Genomic DNA, 27,725 nt, shown 5'->3' with positions numbered 1-27,725 from the left:
CACACACTAGGTGCCCTAAGGAGCTGTGGTAGCATATCAGAGCTCTGAAGAAAGGTCAGTCAGGAAGACAAGAGTGACAGCATTTTATATTTTCAATGATGACTAGTTGCACAAAGGGCTGATATATGAAAACGAAATGGCAGGTATAGGAAATGTTGAGTAGTTTGAAATGAGTATTTATCTAGATGGAGAGCAGTGAGAGATGAAGCTGGGAAACTAAACCACATGCAGTGGTGAAATCTCTCGACTTCAAAGATATGAATTAAGGTTATGCTATTGGAGAGAAGGAAGTAAAACTAACTGCTCTTAGGGGCAAAATCAATTTTTAAAAAAATCAATTTTTGACTCACAGGTGATAGAGGTTAAGAGAAAGTTAGGAAGTCTAGCTTAGGTGACTGGGTGTAAGGCTGACATTAACAAAGAAGTTCTATAATCTTACCCAAAAAGTCAAGATTTGAAGTAAAATGAGACATCATAAAATAGTTAAAATCAGACCATTAGTCCTACTCATTTTGTTGGCCTCAGAAATTGTCTGAAATGCTAAATTTAGTAGGGGATCCTTATGAAAGGATATAACTTAATCAGACACAAAATTGTAAATGCAGTAAAATTTCCTGAGATGGTCGCATTCCGTACACATAAAGCTAAATCATTTATATTTTTTAACACTTAGAAAATAACTGTACATATCAAATAAATATCACTACCAATATACATAATTTAACCAAAAAGCCATGTTTAAAAGTATTTATTGAATTACAATAAAACAAAAACCTAAATGAAAAATGGTAATGCTTTGTTGTCTATGTCTAAGATAGAAGCAAGCAATAATCTGAATAGTTTGTCAATTTACCTTAGGGAATGGTTTCAAATTCTTAAATGAATATCTACCTATCTATCTATAAGAATATATACATATTCTTATAATTTACAGGAATATAGATATGTGAGAGGGTGAATACATATTTTAATAAATGCACAGGAATAACGGATGAAACTGATGTATTTGTCTTATCTCCTCAGATTCCCTTCATCTAGTCTCTGAAGTCCTTCTTGAGTGAAAATACTAAGAAATCGAGAGACATTATTCTAGTGGGGAGATACAGGAAAAAATTGTGATACTCTGTCATAAGTGCTGTAATAAAAATATGTGCCAAGTACCCCAGAAGCAGAGATGAGAAGGAGAAATCCTGCCTGCAAGTACATGCTAACATACTTCTTCAGCTGGGTCCTCTAGGGCGTGACTGCCAGAGGAAGGGTGAAGGGCATTCGAGGCAAAGGAAGTAACATGGGCAAGGTGCCTTTTTGAACAATGTCAAGTAGGATGCAAGCTATGTGGGAAGGAATAGTTATGAGGCTGGGACCAGGCTATAAAAGTTTTATGAGCGATGCTGATGCTGAATCTGATCTGGATTCTATAGGCCAACTGTTTTCAAACTGTATTTCAAACTACACTTGATCAGTTTGAAAACCACAGTCAAGGTTTGGTGGATTCATTCACTTACTAATTCATTAAGTATTTACCGAGTACCTACTACCTTCATGTACTATACCTGGCACTGGTAAGACAGTGACCAAAACAGTTTAACATCTCTGATGTAAACCTTCCATTACTTCATGGAGCTTACATGTAACAAGCGAGACAGACAAAAATAAACAAGCAAATATTAAATAGGTTATAAGGCGACAAGCACTATGAAGATAAAGAAAAGCAGATAAGGAGTAGGGGAGATCTGCTCACCCACTAAGTAACATTTGATTAAAGCCTTGAGGGTTCAAAGGAAAAAGCCATGCAGGTATGTGAAGGAAGAGCATTCCAGGTAGAAGTATCAGCAAATGCCAAAGCCTTAAAAGTGCTAGCAACGCTAGCAGGAGAGTTGAAAGCTTAGAAGAGGAAGCAGAGACAGAAAGAACCATTTGGAGCTGCTGTGGGTGCCCAGGAAAAGGCTAAGTTTTTCACTTCTCACATGGAATAATTTGGGCATAGACAGATGGATCCTCTCTCTCCTCTTGGCTATCACATCTCTTCAGAGAAAGGAGTTTCTATAATTGCCTTTTCAAAGATCTGTCTTCTCTTAAAATATTCCAAAGAAAGCAATTACTTCCACCGAGGGAAGAAATATAAGTATATGGAAACAACTTTCTATTGTCAACATCTTACACATTGGCAAGTACAAGCAGGTTGTAAGAAATGAGCCCAATGACAACATATTTTGTAGTTTCCCACATCTGAATGAAAAGACCGTCTTATCATTTCTAATTTTTTTAATTTCCATTTTAAATGAGAATGTAAAAGGGGCCATCTCAGAAAGAAGCCCTGGCTTGCACGCTTCTTTCTCTCCCCTTTTTATTGTCATTAAACAAAATTAATGGTACTGCTTACTATTCTCACTGTTAGTAGGAATATAAATTGTTAACCTTTCTGAGGGACAATGCACATAAGGCCCCAAAGCCTTAAAAATATTCATACCCTTAAAGCTCGAAATTCTATGTCTAAGAATTATTTCTGAGGAAATAAAAATGGGATGTGTATTTAAATTTAGCTAAATTATTTAAGTATTGTTCATAATACTGAAAAAGCAACCAGAATAAACATAAATGTTTAACAACAGGAACTGACAAAATAACAGGAAATTCTGTTCTATGAATACTCAGCCCTCACAGTAGCAATCAACATAGCTCACTGCTGGCAGTCCTACTTAGTCAACTCTGGCTCTTCCTCTTTTGCACAACTTTTATACGTTTGATCACCTGATCCTGGGCCCCAGTTCTAGGCCACCTTCTCTTATCTAGTGCTGGGCTTTAGGTGACTCTACCTACTGTTAGTAGGACCGGATTTCCAAAATACATCCCAACTGTCTACTTCTCCCCATCTTTAGTACCACACCCTTGTCTAAGCCATTATCATTTCTCACCTGTCTCATTGTTCTTCTGACCCCCATATTTAATTCTCCATAAACAAACCAGACTTTGTTTCTCTCTTACTTAAAACCTTCTAGGAGTTTCCCTTCGAACTTCGAACAAAATCCAAACTCCTAACCATACCTATGATGTTCTACGTAACTGGCCCTTCCCCCTTCTCCAACACTATCTCACACAAATTTCCTACAGCCACATGGTCCTTCATCCAGTTCCTTAACATGCCAAGCTAGCTTCTAATTTAAGGCCTTCCTCTGTCTGGCATGATCTTGCCTTAAGCTGGCTCCTTATGCACACCCCTGCTTAAATGTTCCCTCTTTAAAAAGCCTTCCCTGATCATCCAGTCAAAAATAGACACCATCACATCACCATATTTTAATTCTCTGCATGGCATGTTACATATCTACTTATATGTTTTATATTTCCTTGTTTTTTTAATCCATATTCTCATCTTAGCATGTAAGCTCCACGTTAGCAAACGTCTTGACTTGTTCACTACTATATGCCAGGTTTTGGACAAAGTAGGCAACTTACAAATATTTTTGAATGAATAATGAATCAATAGTGCATAACCACTAAAAAATACGCTGTAGAAAATAGCAATTCAGAGAGATGTTTATATTATTAATATCTGAAAAAAGCAGAATGCACAAATATATGGACAAAATATTACAGAAAGGTTGACAAAATATTGACAGGAGCTATCTCTGGGTGACAAAATTATGGGTGATTTTTAGTTTTCTCTTTTGCTTACCTATTTTCTTAATTTATTACAATGGAGTATTTTAATTTTAAAAATAAATACAGAACAGTTTATTTATTTTAAAAAATTAATCGCTTACCTTCAAAAAGGGAATGACTTCTTTCATAATTGCTTTAATTTGCCGGTCCAGTTGCTGCGTATCAATTCTAGGACACGGGACGGTAGAAACTTCACTTACAGGTTGCTGTGAACTATGATTTTCAATAATAGGAGTTTCCGCTTTAAAAATGAAAATGCTGTATTAGCAAAATAAAGTCTATGATGTGCTATGTATACATTTATGCAAAATTCTGATTTTATGCTAAAATAACACAATAGAACAGCCATGTAGTTCTAGTACCCCTGATAATTAAAAGAAAAGTGATCCAAAAAATCCCCATTACACATCACGTGGGGCTCTTAATTTTTTATATGTGGAGCGATGAGTCTTACTTTTAATCAATTCAAGAACACACCTTCTAAACTATCAACCGTAGTCGGGGCAGCAGCACCATCCTCATCCTCAATAATCCTGCAGGTGCATCTGACATTTGTGTTACTTTCAGCCTCAGTCTTCATGCGCTCATATTCTCTCATTCTGGCTAATGCTTGATCTAAGTGAATCACAGTGTTACCTGCATATGGAACAGAAATATTTCTAGAGGATATAAAAGCAAACTTTTTCATGTATTCCATAAAATTTATTAATAAAAAAATAATGCCTGAACATAGGGAAGAAAAACTAACTTTTAACAAGTTCCAGATACTGTACTATTTGGGTACTTGGCATACACTATCACATTTACTTAATCCTTAAAATAACCCTATAAAGTAGATGATAGTACCCTCATTTTCACAGAACTTAAGTGACTGCCCAAGGTTTCACAGCCAGTTAAATACAGAATCAAGAATTGGAACCCAGGTCTCTCAGACTCTCAAGTCCATACATTACTTCACATAAACAGTACAACAAAAACTCATTCCAAAATGTCATACAAATTCTGATGTAAATAATCCAACCTAATACATGCAATTAAGGTAGGGAAAAGACCTAGGAATGAGATTTCCCAATTCTTCTCTGTCCACTTCAGACAAAGCTGGTGGTGAAGGATTGTGAATAAACAATCAGCTAATGAAACTAAACAGGTAGGATTCAAAATCTCTTGGCAACTCAGAAAGTAGGGACAATTAAGGGAGAGAGGGTTGGCTACAGAGTGATTTTTCTCTATAATGAGATGAGCTCAGTACAGACTTGACAGGTATTTAATCAGAGGGAGCTAGGGCCTAGAGTCCTCGTAATTAGGGTAAGGCAAAAGGAAAACTTACTGCTTACTAAAAGGTAGGTACCTAACGATAAAGCAGGGCTTGGCCCTTTTCTTTGTAGTGGAAAAGCCCTTTGAAATCATCTAAATCTTGTTCTCATCATATAAACAAACACTAGAATTATAGAACATTAGATTATTCTATCAACTACGTGTCCCGGAAGTCTGAAATGATTGAATACTTGGGTATGTTTGATGTGCTACCGTCTGGAAAATGAATCAGGCACCTGGGCATCTTGCTTTTCTCTAATTTCCTTTCCAAATTTAGGACTTGGGTTTTTTTCTCTCTGACCTATGCAACCCTCAAGGCGTTAGTTTTACTACTGATGTAAAAAAATGCAATGTGCCATGCCTCAGAGTTACCTGGGTTTCCCACTATAAATTATATATGCTAAGAAATTTCAGTTCTTACCCAAATTATGAAATTAACATTTTTATTGAAGATGTGATTGGATGAGGCATTGCTACCTCTGAATTTTTCCTACTGATTAACTGGAAGATCTTAAAGGATGACCTTTAAGGGAAAGGAAATGAACATTCTCTGAACTTCTATTAGGCATGCTAGAGAGGTCTGTGTATTTTTCACAAGAACATAGCAAGGTAAATAGGACCGCATTTCCTTAGTATATGCAGAGAGTCAGAAAGGTTAGATGATTTGCCCAAAGTCAAAGAGTCAACAATTCTTGAATTTAGACTGACGGATGGATAGACTTTTAAGTCCACATTCTTTCCACCACATCCTGCCTTTCTAGACTTCTGTTTCCTTATCAATGCCATTCAAAGACTATATTAAAGTTGTGTTCTAAGATTATAAAAATTCTGCTTACCCAGATCATCTGTTGCAAAAGGCTCAAAATTTGAAGATACAGACATGACACTAGCATTGTCAGCATCATTTTGCTCACTTATTTTATGTGTTTCTCTCTCAAAGTTCTTCTCAAAAGTTTCCTAAGTTACAGTTTAAAAAAACAAATAAAAGTTACTAACATTTCTTTTAAAATTTTATGATATTAAAAATTTAACATAGAAACTAAGTATTTGCATAAAACACTTAAAACTGTGATATAATCAAAGTTATAAAAAGTTGAATACAGAGTCACAGAGAATATTAAAGTATTAACTAACCTTGCAGAACACTTTGTCATTATGGAGATGAACATACACAGGGCCAGCTACTAACTAAATTCTAACTTGGAAAAGGTAACATTATTTCTACACCATCAGAGAAACTATCTTCAAACTCTAACAATGCCTAGTACCTTACTATGATATCTGGTTGTCTCAGAAGAAAAACATGACAGCATCATTCATATTTTTTAAAATTAACTTTATTGAAATATAATTTACATACAACAATGCACCCATTAAGTGTACAGTTTGATGAGTTTTGAAAAATATACGCACCAACGCAACCATCTTTCCTAAATATAAAGACCATTTCCACCAGCCCAGAGAGTTCCTTTGTATCCTCTACACCCCACTCATATGATTTCTATTACCACAGATTAGTTTTGCTGGTTCTAGAGCTTTATATAAAATGGAACCACTCATTTTATACTCTTCGGTGTCTGGCTTCTTTCACTCAGTATGTTTCTGAAATTAATCCATGTTGTTGTGTGTTTCAGAAGTTCATTATTTTTTAATGGCTGAAATAGTATTCCATTGTATGGATATACCACCGTTTGTTTATCCATTTATCTGCTGATGTTCCAGTTTGAGGCTATCATGACTAAAGATCCTATGAACATTAGTGTACAAGTATTTGTGGATATGTTTTCATTTCTCTTGGATGAGTACCTAGAAGAGAAATTGCTGGGTCACATGCCAAGTTTATGTTTAACTTTATAAGAAACTGCCAAACTGCTTTCCAAAGCGGCTGTACAATTTTTACAATCCTACAAGCAGTGTGAGAGCTCCAATTGCTCCAAATTCACACCAATACTTCTTATTGTCAATCTTTTAAATTTCAGCCTTTCCAGTGGATGTGAGGTAGTACCTCATGTAGTTCTGATTTGCACACTGGTCATTTATATATCTTCTTTTGTGAAGCATATGTTCAAATCTCTTGCCCATTTTTTTTGAGTTGATTTCTTACAATTGAGTAAAAGTTCCTTATATAGTCAGGATTTGTCTTTTACACAGTCATTTGCCAGATATATGTACTGAGGTTGTTTTCTCCTAATGGTATCTTTTGAAAAGCAGAAAGATTTTATTTTTATGAAGGCTGATTTATCATTTTTTTTCTTTTCATATTTAGTGCTGTGTCCTACGAAATCTCTGCTTATGTCAAAATCATGACGATTTTGTTTTCTTTTAGAACTTTTATAGTTTTAACTTTTCCAAGTCTGTAAGTAGTTTCAAATTAATTTTTGTGTATAGTGTGATTAGGAGAGAGCCTCAATTATATTTTGACTATAACTCATTTAACAATTGTGTTCTTTCCTAGCTACTGATCTTTTAAAGTTTTCTCTTAAATTATGAAATGAAAGGTTTGTCCCTGATTAAAGGTAGTGCAGGCATTATGGAACATGTTTTAAGAAATGGAGCCATTTTGCTACTTCTTTAAGTAAGACTTGAAGGTAGATGTGCCTTTGCCATTTTACAGCACCCTGGAGTAGAAGATGCAAATTGTTTCTTCCTCTTCCTAAATCTCAATTCCTCACCCTCCTTGACTATAATCCCCAGATGTCTACTTTAAGTCTCTCTTTCATGGCATAAAGACTTTTACACGCTCTGAAAGGTATGTGTAAAAGCTCCATAAATGGAACTCAAAGGACCTTGCCCTAGAAACATGGAGAATGAGATTCTATATCCATCCAGTATGGTAACCACTAGCCATGCAGCTATTTAAATAAAATTTAAAATTTAGTTCCTCAATTCCATTAGTCACTCAAGTGCTCGACAGCCACATGTGGCTAATGGGTACTGTATTAGACAATGAAGATATAAGACATTTCCATCACTGTAGAAAGTTCTACTGGATAGCACTGCTCTAGATCTGCTAAGACATCTACTTACAAAGTATTACTGTATCTTTAAATTTTAACTTTAAAACCTTGTCAGGTTAACTTTATCATAAATTTGTAGCACAATTTTCAAATTTTACTGTTGATGATGCAAACCAATGGGCTCAAATCCTTTAAAATAATTGGAAGTAATGCTGCCTATCTGAAATTAGGATAAAAAGAAAGGCACTGGAGTTAAGGATATAAAATTACTAAAAAAGATTTCTAAGAACAGACACTCTTCATGCTTCCTCAGTAAGTTATTTCAATGCCTAATCAACTTAAATGTAAACTAGTATCTCCTATTTTTTATGTATACAGCTGGACCACTTTTCATTTCCCACAAAAAAGGAGAACACAATTTTCAATTAGTTAAAATAACAATTAATCCCAAGTAGCAATTAGTTACATTAATTTGTATTTGCTATTATAAAGTCAATCAAAACCATGTAGTTTTTGCACACAGGTTTATGTTCATAGTGGTATAGGAGTTGGAGCCTAATGAAGAAAAGTTTTAAACAGAAAAGACGACTTGGGGAAGTATTGTTTTAAACAAGAGTAAAATAAAAGAGCAAAAATTGAGAAAAAGTCCTCAATAATTATAAGGAAATTACTATACATGAAGAAGAGAAGATGATCTTTTGAGAAAACACTATGTTTTCAGAAAAAAACGTATGTTATCATATTAACAATGGGCAGAAACACAGTAATATGCTTCCAACTCTATACCTATAGCAGGTATTTGTTAATCAATTATGGCACTCTTATCCATGAATATCCAGGTGAAGCTGGTAAAAAGAAGAATGTACTTGTTATCCCAGGACCACATATAATCTTTTACAACAGAATCAGGATCTGAACCTTTAAATGGGTGATTTCAAATGCCTAGTTCATTATCTCCTCAGTATCCTCGTAGTTTGCCATACAGTCATCCAATCCACTATGTGTGAGGTAGCTGTTATTTGGAGGACATAGTTTATTGAAAATATACATTTTCCTCACCACTCTTTTCCATTTCCAGGCCCTTTATACTTTACTCAAAAATTTCTTCATCAATTTTAATATATTAAATTACATTTTCTTCCAGGCTTTCTTTCGTCGAGGCTTCTCTTCTAACTCAAAGACTAACTCAATTTATCTTGTATTTACTCAAGCGTTCTTTGATCTAACTGCTGTCTGGTTTACTCAATGTCTTGAACGAAGACAACAATTTTTACTGAGTGTCTATTATGACTTAACTCCTATGTTGGACAAAGGAGATATAAATATGGCTATTTTAGACCTTATAACCTATCATTAATTTCTGGTGCTTGACTGCTGTCATATTGTGACTGAATTTTATACCTCACCTCAAAATAAAGCAATACATTACACTCAGCTTTTTAAAAATGCTAAAAACCAAATATATTAGGTATACTCACAATTTATTAACAACCTACTTAACTTTTGTTAGCTGCACACTGAAATTATGTCTACATTTCATTAATCATTATCAGCTTACATCATCAGTAGTAGCAAGGCTTTCACTGGGAGTAAGTTCTGAGTTTGATGCTATCCAAGTACCAGAATTCACTGACTTTATGTTTTCCCCTTCTTGTTCATGGTTCTCAGAAATATGTCTGGATACTATGTCCTAAATAAGGAAATAAGATAGCTATGAAAAACATTTGTGTTTAATCACAAAATTAAAAGTAGAAGTAGATACCAGAACAAATGCAATACTCCTGACCTCAAAGGTTAACTATGAGAAAGACATAACATTTAGGATAAAACACTAAAAAACTGCTCAGAAAAAGATTTTATCTAAAGCTACTTAAGCTATATAAGATTATTAAAATGGCATGGAAATACATAAAAAAACAGATCAAAATACTTATGGAACAAGGACATACTTCAGTCTAAGAAAGTAACCAGACAGAATGGTGAAAAATGGCAATACCAGAAAGCGTAGCGGAAAAAACGTTAGGTACTAGATACCTGCAATGCATATAAAGCCCTCTGTCTCAAATAGTCTGTATTCAGTAGCTGAAGTTCATGGAAGAGTTCAATAAGAAAATGTGGACGAGATTCATTTTGAGAAATCAACGTAGCTACTTCAGAATAAATGGTATCCCGCAAAGCTTCAAACATGGAAAAATCACTCCCGGTTTCTGGAAGATATAAAAGATCAGGAAGTTAATATTGATGAAATACATTCCTATTTCTTTTAACTTGCAACATTACTCTCACCTTTAAATTACTTAAAACACAATTCTATTTCAGAGCTTTTAAAGTAGAATAAAAATCTTAAAATTACCAAAAAAAAATAATCCTAAAAATATCAAGATATACACTAAATATACACTAAATATTTACTAGAGAAATAACATTACTTAGCATTACTTAGAGCAAAGTTATTTCTCAATGGAAAATTTTACACATTTCATAGGAATAATCAGTGGAAATCTTTCAGCACTTGAATGAAATAAGCAAATTGCAAACAATTTTCTTTTTTTGCTAATTTGAATTTTTTTACAGAAAAGGAAATTCGTTTATTTTGTTAATGTTGAGAACAAACTAAATGCTGCCAAGGAAACATACTATTTTAAGGCTTATCTAGTTAGGTCTACTGATTCTCAAATCTCTGCAATCATGCTGTATTGATGAAAAACTGAATTTGTAACTATAACAAAATAGGTCAATTTTACTACAGTGTCTTACTGACATACTCATTATAAGTTGGAGCAAGCAGTGAGGCTAATGAAGTTTTCAGTTTCACAGAATCTAGGCATCACTCTATTATTTAGCAACAATTCTGCTACATATATTTGTTTATAGCAAAGAATTATCACCCTTAAAGGTATACACTCATACCTTTACTTTTAAGAGCACAAATTAGGAACTGTTCCCATTTTGAGTTCTCTACAAAAAAAAAAAAAAAATTTCCCAGTGTTCTTCTAGCTATCAAATTCTGTAAACTTCCTAGAGTAATAGCAGAACCACAAGCAGCTAAATATGCAAGTTCTACAAAAATCAGTGATAAGTTTTGAAGAAAGGGAATTTGAAATGTTGAGTGTTTTAATACATTGTGCTTTCAAATAAACATGCAAAGATCATTAAGATTTTAAAAATTCACTTTTTGCAAGAGAGAAATTTTAAAAATGCAAAGCAAATGTGGTTCAATGAAAAAACTTTCCATTAATTTACTAGGCAAATTAACATCCTCAGGCCTCAATTTCCACAAGTATAAAATAATAAGGGTAATAAATATGCAACTTCCCTATCTTGCCTCAGACATTTATGAGTATAAAATGAAATGATACACTAAAATTCTCTTAGTAGTTTTAAAATGTTCAAATGTGCTATGTTACTATAAAAATATTTATTATGAGCAGGAACCAGAACTATCTCTGTAGGAAATCTCTATTTATAGGAAAAATCCAGGTAAGAAGATAGGATATCACACAAACTTTCCCAATTTATACACTATATTGTAGTTTGATCAGTTGTTTTAGAAAAAGTTTTTTATTTTAAAGATATAAGAACAAAGCATATTTAATTACCTCTGTATGTGATAAAATTATCACTCTAAATTATATATCAGTAAAGATTAAATTATTCCCAAATAATGAATTATGCCAAACATATGCTTCATCTCTCCCGCCTACAATAGAAAAGTGGAAAGTTTTTGCCAGTTTCTCCTCCTGGACTAAAATGCATTAGTTTAGGCTAGAAAAATCCTTGATCTGAGCCAGATTTCTCTGACTCCATCTTGTTTTTATCCTACTTTCAGAGTTCTTTTCTTTAGGAAGTACCACTGATACATTTAGCTTCCTCCATGCTAGGTCCTTGATTTTTTTGTTTTCTTTAAATTCCCCTAGAAGTTCATACAGGCTTTTCTTTTTTACTCATGTATAGCACAGGAGGCATTAAAGAATATTTACAATTCTAAATCATACAGAACCATGTCTAAAGAAAATTCATAGTTTAAGGACAAAAATAGCATTCTGCAACTTTCCATGATCTTTATTTATCATGGTCTTTGCATGTCATAGTTGTTTTTGTTCAACGGTTTGTTTTTTTTATACATGTTGACTGGTGAGGAAAAATAAGAACTACAACAGAAGTCATACACAATACTTAACACTATAAATCAGAGCTAAGAATAAAAATAACTATATTTTTGTTTCCAAAAAATATTAATGCTCGTAAGCATTTAAAGACTACAAGATAAATAACTTCAAATAAAACACTAAATTATAAAAACGTTTTCTATTACCTACATGAATGCGTTGGTTATGTTACATACACTAATAGAAAATGAAAATAAGAAAAGCAGCCAATTTTACCAAGTAAAGAATTATAAACGAAAACCTTCAGAATTTAGTAAGTATGAATTCTTTCTCTTTTACCAGCCAAATAACACATACACACTAAACTAAATCTAAAAAAATAATTAGAACAATAAAACTAAGGATTTTTAGGACCAGTGGAAGAATTAACAAAAAGTGGACACCAAAACTAGGCAGATTGTTACCTGGCGCTTCATTGCATGCATTTCTGTTAGACTGCTGTAGTATTCTCCTAGCATGTGCTGTAGGAAAGGGCAGACATAAGGATGAACATAAAATGTGTATGAATAGTAAAGACAGGGTCTATAACATGAATAAATGAATGAAAAAAAGAAATAAGCAAATTTCTTTAAAATCGTTTGCCTGAACTGAAATGTTACCACAAGCTATGGTTTAAGCTCTGTTTAAAAATAATCTCTTGAGGGAAAATATCAAAAGATCTGCTATAAACTTGTGTTGATGTGACTGATGATGACTATCCTAATAAACTTCTACCACCCACTCTTAGAAGCATACACATCAAAGGAAACCTCCCACAACCCCCGAGGGAGAAGAGGACTGTATACAGCTCAATACTAGCAGCCATATATGCTATAATCTAATGATCATATAACAAAAACTACTCTCACGTGCTGTAAAGAATTTTAGGGTAATGGTTAAAACTATAACTCTTTTTAGAAAAGATGAATATTTATAATATTCAAACATTTTTTTAGTTCACCAAAATTTGATGGTTATATGTTTCTAAGTGACAGTAATAATATCTGAAGTACTATGACCAACTATCAGTTATTTAGGTAACTGACATCTAAGTTATTAAGCCTATCAATTTAGTGTCTTTCTCCAACCTCCACCCAACTGTTTACTGTTTGAGGACATAAAGATAGTGAAAGGAGATGGAAACTACAAAACTCTGGTAAAACGCTAGGGTCGGAACAATACAATTTATATGTTTGACAAAAGGATCTTGGACTTAACAGGAGACCAGGATTGAAACTTCGGCTCTACCATTTGCTAGCAATATGACCTTGAGGAGGTCATTTCAAAATATGAATAAATGTGATGTTTCTTTTCTGATTACAAAAGTAATAAATACTCATTATAAGTTTTAGAAAATATAGAGGAGTTTAAAGATAATAAAACCACTATTAACATTGTGACGCATTTTCTTCCAGTTTTTTTTTTAATACAGATTTTTGTTTAAAATAGTTGGAATCATAATGTTCAGTCAACACCTAAATCCCAATTTCTTCTTTTCACTTTTGTTTCCTTAGGATGGATGCCTACAAGTACTGGGTTAAGGGCATGACTTTTTTCCCAAAAAACTGTACCAGTTTATATTACTGGTCCTTTATGAGCACTGGGAAAAAACAGGCACCCCCTCTGATCATGTTTCATCATCTGCAAAATGAAAATAAAATGAATTCAAAGGATTATGAGGCTCAAATGAGATGAGTAATTTGTTTAGTCTGTAAACAGTACAGCATACTACAAATGGTAGCTACTATTATCATTTTCACCAAGGGTCTTACTGACAACTGAAAATTTAGAGTCTATATTTACTGCCTCCCTCTCCATATTTCTTTGAGATGTACTTATTCTTTATAAATCAGGGACGTGCCAGCACTTACTTAAACTAAAATGGCGGCAAATACTTATGACTCCATTCATTCAATAAACACTCACTGAGTGCCTACCATGTGTCAGGTTCCAAGCTAACATTTAAGATACAAATATGAAAAAATATTATCTACTTCCAAAGGACTCAAAAAGGTGATACAGACACTTAAACAAGTAAATACTACATAATGTGATACAAGAAACAAAAGAGGTTTACACAGGCTATGACAGAAAAACAAAAAGGAGAAAGGGTAACCTCTCCCAGCTTGGATTTGGATACAATTCCAGAGTTGCAGAATTTAAGATTTTATTTAAGAGCCAGCAGAGAAAAAGGTTTACAAAGAGCAAACAGGACTTGAGGCAGGAAAGACCACTGCTGAGGTGGCTATGGGAAAACTTCAGTTCAGTGCCACTGAAAGAGTCAAGTTCAAGGCATAGGGTGTGAGAAATGAGTCTGGAGAGGCAGGAAGGGATCAAATCTCTGCTGGTCAGATACGTTACGTTGAGGCACCTGGACTTTCTCCTGCAGGCACGGTGAAGGCCAAAGATTTTAAGCAGGGGAACGATGTGATTTTATATCCAACTCTTATTCAGATAATATTTTCAGAATTTCAAATTAGGAGTACCAAATTAATGTCAACTATACTTGTTCATTCAGAATTTTATCAAAATGCATCAAAAGATAGTATCACAATGACAATATATTTCCAGTTTACACTTCTTGATATTAAGAACTGTGTACTGTAAACTCTACTATAAAACCTTTCACATGATAGAAAAGTGTGATAGATTAATTTTAAGCTTGTTTTAATATAGCTTTTCAAATCTAAGGTGAAGAAGTCCTTAAATTAAAGCAAACCAAAAAAGAACATACCTGAAGATATTTCTGTAGACCTACTATATCTTATTACTTTTTCCAGCTGCTCATGTTTCTTTCTGCTGAATACTTTTGCTTGAACAGGCTCTTCAGTCTGGGCTGAATGTCTGTTCCTACTTTTGCAAGGTTCACATGTGCTAGACATACTGGCACTTTCATACCCTTGAGTAAAAAAAGTGACAACTGTTATCAGTTGCAACTAACTCAAACTGAAAGGGAAATTGATTTCCATAGTGAAACAGTACAGGTCACTCAATTTAGAATGCTGTGAAGGCCTGGTATAACTAGAAATCAAAATAGTAAGTTTTGGAAAAATCTTTGCGATAACCTTTGGAGGCACAGGATAACAGTAATAAATTCTAACACTTCATTGTCCTTCGATATTCATCTCAATGAATACATCCCAACTCAAACTACATCGTAGACCTTATATAACCCAAATTCTCTACTAGACTCCAAGCTAACAGTTTTTCAGTATTAGGAAATACAAGAAAGAATCACATCTAATCTATATATGTCCATGATAGACAGAAGAATAAGGGGCATTAAATAATCAGATGTCTGCTTTTGTATACCTTTTGTTTAATATGACTTGGTATAAAGCCTTCCCCACCCATAAGTTATGCATATATTCTATTCACTCTTCCGAGTTTTGGTATTAATCTTTTTTTCAGTTACTTTTCGGCATCTAGCACAAGGTAGGAATTCAACTTTATTTTGTTCCACATGGATAGTTGGTTACACCTACCCCTTTCCCACTGAATTACAATGCAACCTTGGTCAATATATTAAATCTCCACATTTACTGGGTTTTATTTCTGGGCATTCCATCTGTTTAATTTATCTATTCCAATGCCACAGAAGTTTTACACTATGTTTAAACACCTGGTAAGACAAGTCCTATCTAGCTTCTTTTCTTAGCTATTTTTGGACACTGGTCCTTCCACAGAAGTTTTTTGAGATCTTTCTCCCCAAATTTCAAAAACAATCCATGAGGATTCAAAATAGAAACACATTAAAAGTATTAATTTGAGGAGAATTTATTTATTTTGAAATACTTATTTATATATTTATTTGGCTGTGCCAGGTCTTAGCTGCAGCACGGGGGATCGTTGTTGCAGCGTGCGGAATCTTTAGTTGCAATTTTATACATTCTAACTTAAGAACACAGTTATGCTTTTATATTTGCTTAATCTTGTTTCGTGTTCTTCAAAAAAATTTTTATAGATCTCGTACATTTCTTGTTAAATTTATTCCTAAGGATTTTTTGTCCCAGTAGCTTTGGATACTACTATGAAAAGAATACTCCCTGCCACTTCCATTTCTACTGGGTATTACTATGATAGAGAAAAATATTTACACAGTTAATTCATAATCTTATTTCATAATTACTTTACTAACTTAGGGAGCTATTTTCCAGTGTCTCTCGGGCTAGCTTAGAAAATATATAAAATTTGTTTCCCTCCTTTTCAAATATTTATTCCAATCATTTAATCTTGTCATAATACTTTCCAACCAATGCTAAATAATGATGGTGGTAGAGAGGGAATCTCTGTTCATTACTAATTTTGATAGAGATATCTCTGGAGTATTTTCATTTACAATAGTGCTTGTAAGTGGCAGCTAACAGCCTTTATTATATTTAAATAACTGCCTCCCTTTCTAGGTGCATTTTCATTAGGAATGACTTAAAATTTTATCTAACCTACCACTATGATTACATGACTTCTGTCCTGTAATGTGGTTGATATAATCAATTATGTTGACAGATTTCCTGATAATAAATCACAATTACATTTCTGTAATAAACCCTGTTGATAACAGTCTCATATTCTTTTCATATACTGGCAGGTTAAATTTGCTAGTATTTTACTTTTGAATTTACATTAATAGCTGAGATTAAACTACTGCTTCCTTTACTGAACTGTTACCTCTCCTTTTCGCCTTCCCTTATATAAAGGTCTCTACCTGATTCATATGTTGTCCCTATAGTTTTCCTCAGAAAGGATACACCAGTATCTTCTTTCATCTTGACAGGTGAAGAGTCTCTTGTCGGAGAGTAGGATTCTTGAGTTGCAGTCCCTTTTTGTCCACGAATGGATGTCATTGCACTTCTACTTTTTTAGGTTTTAAGTAAGACTGTCTGATGTCAGTTTGTTTTTTTTTTTCATTATATGTAACTTGTTCTTACAACCTGGAAGCTTAGAGGATTTCTACTTTTTCCTCGGAATCCAGGAACTGTATCAGTCTATACACAGGGGAGGTGGGGTGTGTAATTTCTCTCCCTGCGTCCTGGCTGGGCACCAGTCAACTATTTTGATCTGCGGTCTTGAGTCTTTCTTCATTAAAGATTCCCCTTTATTATTTGTTGAATTACTGCCTCTCCACCTTCTTTTTTTTTTCTCCTTTAGAACTCCTTGTATATCAGATCTCCAAGATTTGTCCTTAAGCCTCTAATCATTTCCCTCTTTATTTTATCTCTTAGTACTTTTTGCTCTGTGTAATGACATAGTTCTTCCCTTTAATTTTCTAGGCCAGTAATTTGGAACTTAATAGCATTTGTCCTCTTTTTCAAATAATCTAAACATTAAATGTGAAAATCATTTTTTCTAGTTCTAAAGAATTTACGTTATAATTCAATCTGCTTTTTTAAAATAATTCAATCTGCTTAAGTATTCTTATCATTTTGCTCAAGTGAGTATTTCCTTCAATAATTCTGTTTTTACTAGATTTTACCTGTTCTAGTGGTCTGCTTCTATGACCTCTCTGGCTGCTGGTCCCTTTTAGATGCACTGTTATGTTCGTTGGGTTAGTCCCGACTCTTATCTACCCTTCAGGCTGGACCCGACTGCTGGGCAGCTTTAATGGCAGCATGCTGGCAGTGCTTGGAAGTCTCACGCCCATGGTGAAGCAATGGTCTGGCTGGCAAGTTGTCAGCCTCCCATCAAGACAGTGAAGAAAGAAGCCTCTCGACTCCTCAGGCTCCTCAGCTGCAAAGGTAAATGCTTTACCATGTTCAGGGTAGGGAGGATGCCACCTCTTTTCAGTGACACCATTTCCCATTAGTACTCTGAAGTGGCAAAAGACTGCTGCTCTTGGAAGGGAGGGAAGTGCCCTCCCCGTGGAAGGAGGGGTTGCATGGATCTCCTCCAGCCAAGTTTTCTCTAAGAAGCACAGGGCTCTGATTTTTGCTCTCTCTCTGAAAGGGCCAGCAGAACCTAAAGCCTTGCTGCTTCTCTCTCTAGATCACAACGGCTGCTCTGCTAATAACAAATTAGTTCCCAATATACTGTCAAATTATGCTCTGTGATATCCTATCTGGATTCAACTTCCCTTTCTTTCTCTAAGGCCATCATTCAAGTTAGGACTTCATCATCTCATGTACAGGTTCCTGATTTCTTTGTTGGTCTCTCAGACTTTCAAGCCACTCTCATTCATTCTGCATGAAACTTACCAGAAAAAGAGCCCTGTTGGTTACTTTGGACTATTACATAAAAAGCAATAAAAGGTACGACTGCCAAGAGTAATATGTAAAATGATATAAATGGTAGTATTATTGCTTATTTAATTAACAGCAAGCATAGCTCTGAAGAAAATAAAGTATGTTATTCTAACAAGAACATTTATATAAATGAAATTAAGCTTCTAACTGCTGTTACTGAATCATGTGAAAAGTGCTGAATGGATTCTAATCAAAATTAAAACATATATTATGTAGCATACACAAAATTCTCTTTAGGGAGCCCCCGTAGTGAGGGAAAAAAAAAAATCAGTCATCCTGCAAAAGAGCTAAGACTGTGAAGAGAAGCATGCTATAATTTTTAAGATGCTATAAAAAGAGGTAAAAAAAAAACCCCATGGTTTTATATGAGTCCCAATTTTAAAATATCAAGGGCTAGATTTCCAAAGTTAAGGTACTACTGTTGATTAGTTTCTCTTTGGGGCACTTTAATAGTAATCCTCCAGGGAAAGTAGAAGATTTAATGAAAGTCAGTAATACTTCAGAGTAACACTGGCCAGGCCAACTGATATAACAACAGCAACAACAACATATGATGGTCATTATTATAAGGGGGTTATCTCCTATTTTTCTCAGCACGAGTGGCTGACAGAGCTAGAAGAAACAGTATTTCTAGTTGTGTCTCCATTACAGGGAAACAGCTCAGCCACAGCACCCTGGAGACCTTCCATGTACCTACACAGGCCACATCGGGAAGGACTGAATCGTCACTGAATCTAAGTCTTGGCAGAAGGCCTTACGATTTTCCTCTCTTTCCCCTGAAAGGCTGTCATGAGAGAACTCATCTCCTGGGCTCTGATGAAAACATGAGACCGGTTCGCCTCACCCCGAGGGTACATCTCCGTTCTCTACTGTGGCTTAGCTACAGCACAGCATTGGCTCCTAGGCTACAGGGTGCCCCACCACTCAAGACGCAACTATCATCTGGCCCCTTCTGTTTCAGCGTCGCCCTTGTGGTGAGTGGAATACGGGACACAGGGAGCTGGCACCTTTGGCTACCCTTCCTTTCTCTGACTTCATTAAATAATAAACTCTGAATCTAAAAAGGGCCACATCTGTCAGGGCTTATCTTGCCTAATGCTAGACATCCATTTTATCTTAATCTTCATTAGTGAGCAAGAAAAGTGGGGGAAGAAAGAAACGAAAAGATTCAGGGCTGGGTGGAACCCAGAAGTCAGTATACTAACAGTCTCATCCAATTTCCCAAGACAAAAATGAGGACCATCTAGACTATATGCTTCTACTCCTCTCTAATAACATCAAAAGAGGAAATGGGTCTGGTAGAGTGTAGCCAAATTATGGGTCTGTTAACCAAGCTATATGTCTGATAAGTCAAGTACCCAGCAAGGCAAGAAGTCATGCTCAACTCATAAAGACTGAATTTGAACTGAAGCTTAAAAGATAATTAGCACATAATTTGTAAAATCTTACTTTGCATGCAATAATATGTATCTTTACATACAAAGACCCTCTAAAGATTACCATCATTGGTACATTACTATCATGTGAAACAAAGTTAAATGAAGATTTAGCATGCTACTTCTGAAAGACTGTCAACATGCGCAAAAAACATAGAAACAGCTCAAATTTGGAACAGTGCAACTGGGTGTACTATATCTTTTAAGACAGCAACTTAAGTCCCACTGTGCTGGCCTATTTCCTTCCCCAGTTCTCTCATCTTCTCTTCTTGCTTCACCCTGACTCTATATTACTTTTCCTATTGTTACTACAGTTTGGAATGCTTTCCAATCTTCCCTCCATCGACCTCCATTCCTACTTCCTTTAAGACAGAGTAAACATTCTTTCTTCTAAGAAATCGTGGCTATTCCTATCCCACAAAGAGAACAAACGCAACATAAATTAGCGGTCTACCTCAGCACTTCTCAGACTTTAATGTGTATATATTCGTATTAAAACAACGGGAGGGCTTCCCTGGTGGCGCAGTGGTTGAGAGTCCGCCTGCCGATGCAGGGGACACGGGTTCGTGCCCCGGTCCGGGAAGATCCCACATGCCGCAGAGCGGCTGGGCCCGTGAGCCATGGCCGCTGAGCCTGCGCGTCCGGAGCCTGTGCTCCGCAACGGGAGAGGCCACAGCAGTGAGAGGCCCGCGTACCGCAAAACAAAACAAAACAAAACAAAACAAAACAACGGGAATCTTGCTAATATGCAAACTGGAAAACAATGCGTACTGATTCAAATGGTATAAGGTGGGGCCCAAGAGTCTGCATTTCTAATAAGCTCCCAGATGATGCGGATGCTGCTTGTCCATGGTTCACATTCTGCATAGCAAGGACTTAGCTCATTTGATTTTGCTACATATTATTTTGACTCTGCATATATTAGTTCGGTTCTGCTATCAGGTCTTTTATCTTTGTGTGTGCACCTTAAAGTGGAGCTCCCACTAACAGATGGTCTTAAAGCCCTCCTGAACAAATGTGAATGTGCATTTTTGGCAAGTATTTTTATACTTAAGTATGAGAAAAGAGAGCAAATAGATCAGAATGTCAATCTTTGCCTTGAAGTAAAAGAAAAGCTGAATTGTGTATCTGGAACCATAATTCTTCAGAATAAAGGGGTTTCACAAACACAAATATACCAGGATTTCTAGGCTCAGGCAGACATGGCCATATGTTGGCTGAGTGCCCTCTAAGACCATGCTACTCAAACTGTAGTCCACAGACTACACTGTCAATGCTGATCAACAACGCATGGGAGAGCTTGTTAGAAATGCAGACTATCAGGCCCCTCCTCAGACTGACTGTATCAGACTCTGACTTTAAGCAAGATTCCCAAGGAGATTTGTATGAAACATTATAAAGTTCAAGAAGCACTGCCCTAGCACACTCAAGATAACCAGCTGAATGAGAGAATGCTGGGATAACAAATGTTAGTTTCTTTCCATTTACTCATATGACAAAAAGCATTTTGTTGGAGCAACTACGTTAATAAGAAGTTCAGAGTTACCCAGAGGGCCTCTCTCAGAATGGTCATTATCTACTTAAATCTTCTCTAGTGGCACCAAGAGTGACCATGGAGAAGGCATCGTAGTTGTATTTTCATTCATTTGAATGGTTTCAGATCACTAATCTACTAAGTAATCAGCTCCTCCCAAACCTACATAACTGGAAAATTATTTCAAGGATGATAATGTGTATGCAGAGAAAAATGTTACCCCTGCTCCAGTTTGCTTGTTTAACCATGAAATCAGATCCTTCACATGGGAGTGGGAGCAGGAGCCCAGGACTCTAGGAAACATGAGGTACTGAAATGCAAAAAACTGTACACGTATTCTTTTTCACATCCATGGTTTTCATCAGATTTTTCAAGGGTTCCACTATCCAAAGATGGCTGAGATGTTTGCTGCCAAAGCTTACAAGCGGATTTTCAACTGCAGAATGTCCCAGGACCTTTACTACACTTATAATGTATTGTGAGCTTCTAAGAGAGGAAGTTACTGGGTACAGTGAGTTTTCACAATTTTCTGATTATAAGCCTAGAATATTTTGCTCTTAAGCACCAAATTCTATCTCCTTGAACGCAGAACAGCCTTTCAAGGCCACAGCCAAAAAGTGTCACTTGCAAACTGGAAGGAGCATCCTTTAACGATAATATTCCAGATTTTAGCTAGTAAATCAATTTTTAACCTAGTGTTAGATTTCAGTAAGTTCTTCAAAAATCATAAAAAATCTATTTTTTAAAAAAGTGGCATGCAGTGAACACTATAATGAGAACTTTGATATTATACTCAATGACAAGATTCAATAAAATAGGGATTAATGTTTTCTCCTATTAACTAAGGTTCAGTTCCTGAAGGACTAAGAGCAAACTTGTTCTAAAAGTGACTTCAGGGCTTCCCTGGTGGCGCAGTGGTTGAGAGTCCGCCTGCCGATGCAGGGCAAAAACCTACATGGGGGCTTCCCTGGTGGTGCAGTGGTTGAGAATCTGCCTGCTGATGCAGGGGACATGGGTTCGTGCCCTGGTCCGGGAAGATCCCATATGACGCAGAGCAGATAGGCCCATGAGCCATGGCCGCTGAGCCTGCATGTCCGGAGCCTGTGCTCCGCAACGGGAGAGGCCACAACAGTGAGAGGCCCGCGTACCGCAAAAAAAAAAAAAAAAAAAGTGACTTCATCTACATCATATTCAAAGATTGCAATGTAGTCAGAGGCCCACATTTCTTTAAATGAATCCATCGCCGATCTAGCCAGAAGTCATGAACAAAGTCTTGCATGTAATATTAAACAAAAGAACAGTAAAAGTTCTGAGCTCATAGGAACCACATACATAGTAAGAAGTTTTAAGAAGCACAAAAAAGAATAAATGCCATGTTTTAAAATATCTACACCATTAAACCCTATTTGATACATTTTATTTAAAAAGTTCTCAAAGGTAACTAAAAATGACCTTGTTCAGGCGGGTCTCCAACAGTGCCTCCTCATCAGCCACACAGAAATGATACATGCCAACATGTGAGAGTAAGGGTACCAACATTTATGCTAATCAAGTCAACAAATTTCAGTACTTACCAATATTTTTAACTCTGCTTTTCAGCTGAGTAGAATGCCTCTTCTTACTCTTTGATTTGGGAGTTTTATCTTTAGATGCCAGGCTGGCCTGTGCAGATGCTTTTCTTGACTTGAATGTTTTAGTTACTGTTGTTGGATCTACTGGGTCAGGCATACTGCTAAAGCTTTCTAACGACTCTTCATCAAATTGGCGTCTTCTCCTACTGGTATCTAATTGATTTTTGCGATTACTATTTCTTGTTTTCTCTACAGACACTGCACATCCAGTCTTGAGAAATGGTTTTTCTACTTCACCTTCTTGGTCATATAACCATGGTGTCCTGTTCTCCACCTCCTCTTCGGGCTGTTTTGGATTCCTTACCAATGAAAATAAGTTTTTATATATTACAATGATATACTTCTGTATCTACTGAAAACTCCAGATATACTTAATTTATAGTCTACTAGTAGATTCAGGTAAATAAAACCTGTCAACAGGCTATAAAAATATTCCCACAAAATACACATTAAAAATGAAAATATTACACAGGCTAAGGTACTAAATTACTTTAAACTTTAATCTTAGACCTTTCCCACTAAACCATTTTCACTAGTGAGACTTCCAAACCAAAGATCCAGCATTCATGATGGAAAGAGTGGGAAGGTAAGATCAAGGGAGGATGGGACATACAAGGAAAAAAACAAAAAACTTAAAGAAACAACTGAAAAAGAACCACAGTAAAAAGTATGGAAACATACATGGATCTGTGTCACCTAAAGCAGTTCAAATATAACCAGAATCTGGTGAAAACAATTGGCCATGTAACTAGTAATTTATTTCTCTGCACATTAAGTCTTGTTTAGCTCTGTTAGCTTAGTGTCATTTTCCAAATTTTATCTGCTAAACATTGGCATCCCTTAATATGTTAATAGGTATTCACTGGTTATCTAAATCTGGGAAAAAATACGTAAAACAAAGTTAAACAGGTCTGCAGTACTTCTCAGAACTTTCAATATGCCAATGTGTTTTATAAATGTCTTTGAAGGGAACACAGTGAACACGTTGTCCGAAACTTTTTATTACAGAACCTGACATGGACAACAGAGCTCCTAAGAATATAATTTGGGGGACATTGATCTATAGGGATTAATTCAAGACAAAGATTAGCAAACCTACAGCTTACATGCCAAATTCAGCTTGCTGACTGTTTTTTTGTATGGTCTGAGAGCTATGAATGATCTTTATATTCTTAAATCGTTGAAAAAAAAATTAAAAGGAGAAATATAGTTTATGAGACATGAAAATTACATAAAATTCAAATTTCACTGTCCATAAATCAAGTGTTCTTGGAACACAGCAACTTATTTGTTTACATATTGTTTATAAATGCTTCTGTGCAAAAATGGCAAAGATAAATGGTTATGACAGACACTATGGCCTGCAATATTTACTACGTAGTCCTTTATAGGAAAAGCTTTCTGACCCGAGCTAACAACTACAATGTTTCATCTGACCTCTTTGTTATCTCCAGCCATTTAATTCAGGGAACCTATAATAGCTGAAATTTTGGAAAGAGATGAGGTCTAATCTGAAGTAGGTCTAATATCTAAAATAATAATACCCAGGTGAATTTTTTGTTTTTTTTTACTACCAATTACATATAATGAAGTAGGGACCTTCCAATAGGAAGGCCATTCACTAAAGCTTTGAATAAATGTTTATTGCTTGTGATGGAGATTCATTCAACCACCATTTCTCAATGTCAATTGAGCACTAAACACTGTTTTAGGCTCTGACAATAGAATACTTTCACAGAGTAACACAAGATTTAGTAGGAAAAAAAGGTTAGTGCAGATAAGAAAAGGAGTCAGCAAGGTCAGGGAGGTCTACCACAGGATTCCTGGAGGTGAACACAAAGTTGAATTCTAAGAATTTTTGGTTAATTAAGTGAAAAACAAAAACAAAATGTTCATGATTTAACAATTAAACTGTCAAAATGCTAATTTAAGAGGCTGAGACATGCCCACACACATTAACTAAAGGGAGAAGTAATGTGACCTATATATTTATAAAGGGATAGGAAAAACAGAATCATAGAGATACTTCTGACAGAACAAGTATTAGGCTCAACTGACCTCTGATTTTTCATCCTTTTAAAAAGTTTTCCTGAAGTAAATAACAACAATAAAAAGGCTATAATCTTTTTTACCAGCGGGCTATCAAAATCATTTTCTGGATTAAAACAATCATTAAAAACGTTATTTATTGAGCCATAAAAATGCTTTAGAGAATGATTAACCTGAGCCAATCCAATGAGTCTTTCACACACTATTTGGGTCAAAATTATAATTGGGAAGATTATCGTATTAAAAAATAATAAATGTGAGAAACAGAGAGAAAAAGGAATTCTGACTATGTATCGCTAAAACTTCCCTGGCAAAAGTTGTTTTTATAACCTAATAGTACTCAGTATTACATTTGGATGGGCCTTAGGAACTTACTCTAATCAGGGGCTATGAATCAAACAAAGGAGCCATCACTTTGTAACAACTATCCTCCAGCAGTTAACATTAGTTTCTATTTCTACATCAATGAACAGTGAACTGGTATAACCTTAAAGACAGATATCAAATCAAGGCCAAAGACACTCTATGGGTTAGGTCATATCCTTCCAAAATGAACCTCACAGGACACCCTGATCAAAACTCTGAACCGCTCTTGTACCAGGGTTAGCAGCAGGTATACGCCTGAGTGACATCTGGTAAGATGTCAAAACTTCATATTCCCAACACTATCAAGTCAGACAATCACAAACATCCTCCCTAATTACATTCTCAAATTACAGATAATTAGACTTAATCACAAAGTGATGTTTAAGCAAATAATGGATTATGTTTACAATCAAGTTACCTCTGTTTTTCTGCTCCAACAGAAGAACTACTTTCAAAAGGTTTTGGAAAAGCCATGTATTCTGTTTTCCCTGAAGGATTCTGGGCTAATGGTTGCTGCTGTTCAGTGGGTGTAGACATATTTTGAGAAAAATCTCCAAAATTAGAAGGAAATAAAGGGCTGAAATTCATACCTAATAAATAAAAACAATGGGTAAGACAACAATAAAGAAGCACCTTTAGACTTAAAATGAAATTAAAGAATAGTTTTAATTAAATATGCCATGAAAATCCACCAAAAGAAAAATTTGTGATTAAAATAAAGTAACACTCATTTATTCAATCACTGTTTTATAACTCAGTCTGCTATGTTTTCAGCATTGGTGATTCAAAGATAAATACTGATCCCCAACCCTCTAAGAGCTAAAAGTTAGCAAAAATAATGCTTGATATTTATCAGAGTATTACTGGGTACAAGACTGTACTGTAGGCACGTTACATGTTACTTCATTTAATGCTCAAAACAACACTGTGAAATAGGCATTATATTCATTTTACTAGTGAGAAAATAGGTTTAGAGATCAAATGCCTAGTAAATGAAAGAACAGGTTAGATCTCGGATCTGCATGGCTCCAAAGCTTAGGTTCTTTGCACTCCACGTGGGAAGTAAAATATAATCACATACTTAATATATAGTGCTGTATCAGACATATTTACAATCGGCTACTTACAACTTGGGGGAGAAGGGGATCAGGGAGGGTTTCACAAAACTGAACTAGATTGACTGTGAAGAATGAACAGTCTTCGTACAGGGTTGGCATGGGTATAAGGCATATTATGACAAAAAGGAACTGCATGTGCAATTTCTTATATTATTTGTTACTTAAATGCCTACTCAAAAAACGTCTGCTGGGACTTCCCTGGAGGCGCAGTGGTTTAGAATCCGCCTGCCAATGCACGGGACACAGGTTCGAGCCCTGGTCTGAGAAGATCCCACATGCCGCGGAGCAACTAAGCCCGTGCGCTGCAACTACTGAGCCTGCGCTCTAGAGCCCGTGAGCCACAACTACTGAGCCCATGTGCCAAAACTACTGAAGCCTGCGCACCTAGAGCCCATGCTCCACAACAAGAGAAGCCACCACAATGAGAAGACTGCGCACTGCAACAAAGAGTAGCCTCCGTTCACCGCAACTAGAGAAAGCCTGCAAGCCGCAACGAAGACCCAATACAGGCAATAAATTAATTATTTTAAAAGTCTGCTGCCAATATTAATCCACACCTAAGAACTAAAAACCTTGTTAAATTGTTTAACGCCATTGCTTTTATAATCCTGTTAAGAAAATACACTGTATCTGTGGATATTTATATTCACAAAGTCCTCCCAACCCTTTTCCTCTTCCTATATTCTCTGGCAAACACCTTCAACTCCTCTCCCTCATGATTCACCTCACCTAACTGATCATCCTACCTCCAGAATGTCTTTAAAATTACTCCTTTTTCTTTACCGCTACTGCCGATGCCTGAAGTCAAGCTGTCATTCCTTCCCTGCTATTACTGCAATAGCCTTCCAGTCACCATCTATACCCTTAGCGCCTTCCCTCCAATCTCAATCAACACTATCACTAGTGTAATCTTTTTAAAATATAAATCTCATGCTATTCCTCTGCTCAAAATCCTCCAATGGCCCCTCTAGTAAGCAGCAGAAAGTCTAAGTCTCTTTGCACAGCACAAAGGCCTCCACTGCTCTCCAGCCACATCAACTACTCTTCCCCTGCCATGGTCCTAAACACTAGCCATACTTCATGACCTCTAAATTCCCTAAGTAATATACTGTTCCACTGCTTTGTAACTCTAAGTGGTTGCATTAATCAGAAAGTCCTTTCCCTTCTAATCTCCCTGGAAAAAAATTATATTCATTCTTTAGCTTTAATATCACTTTCCCTAGAAAAAAAGAGATTTGCTGATAATCTCTTGCCCCAAGGAAAAGTAGGCCAT

General features: G+C 35.7%; 1 protein-coding gene across 23 annotated transcripts in view; it reads right to left on the bottom strand.

Annotated features, from left to right (window-relative positions):
- The window catches only part of PCM1 (pericentriolar material 1), a 92,199-nt gene that overhangs the window by 13,697 nt on the left and 50,777 nt on the right, over positions 1 to 27,725 (bottom strand). For 12 of the 23 annotated variants that reach the window (XM_024131384.3, XM_024131383.3, XM_024131385.3 and 9 more), the window contains 9 exons: positions 25,753 to 25,924; positions 22,863 to 23,218; positions 14,814 to 14,978; positions 12,505 to 12,561; positions 9,966 to 10,138; positions 9,490 to 9,621; positions 5,811 to 5,931; positions 4,138 to 4,296; positions 3,762 to 3,901 (listed from right to left, as the gene is read on the bottom strand). In XM_024131384.3, the coding sequence (XP_023987152.1) occupies positions 3,762 to 3,901; positions 4,138 to 4,296; positions 5,811 to 5,931; positions 9,490 to 9,621; positions 9,966 to 10,138; positions 12,505 to 12,561; positions 14,814 to 14,978; positions 22,863 to 23,218; positions 25,753 to 25,924 (1,475 nt within the window). The remainder of the gene's footprint in view (positions 1 to 3,761; positions 3,902 to 4,137; positions 4,297 to 5,810; positions 5,932 to 9,489; positions 9,622 to 9,965; positions 10,139 to 12,504; positions 12,562 to 14,813; positions 14,979 to 22,862; positions 23,219 to 25,752; positions 25,925 to 27,725) is intronic. The other 11 variants (XM_024131393.3, XM_024131394.3, XM_024131401.3 and 8 more) reach the window with 2 other exon arrangements.

The sequence above is a fragment of the Physeter macrocephalus genome, chromosome 20 (genome assembly GCF_002837175.3).
Source record: "Physeter macrocephalus isolate SW-GA chromosome 20, ASM283717v5, whole genome shotgun sequence".
NCBI classification, from domain to species: Eukaryota; Metazoa; Chordata; class Mammalia; order Artiodactyla; family Physeteridae; genus Physeter; species Physeter macrocephalus.
This window is presented reverse-complemented; position numbering and strand designations above follow the sequence as displayed.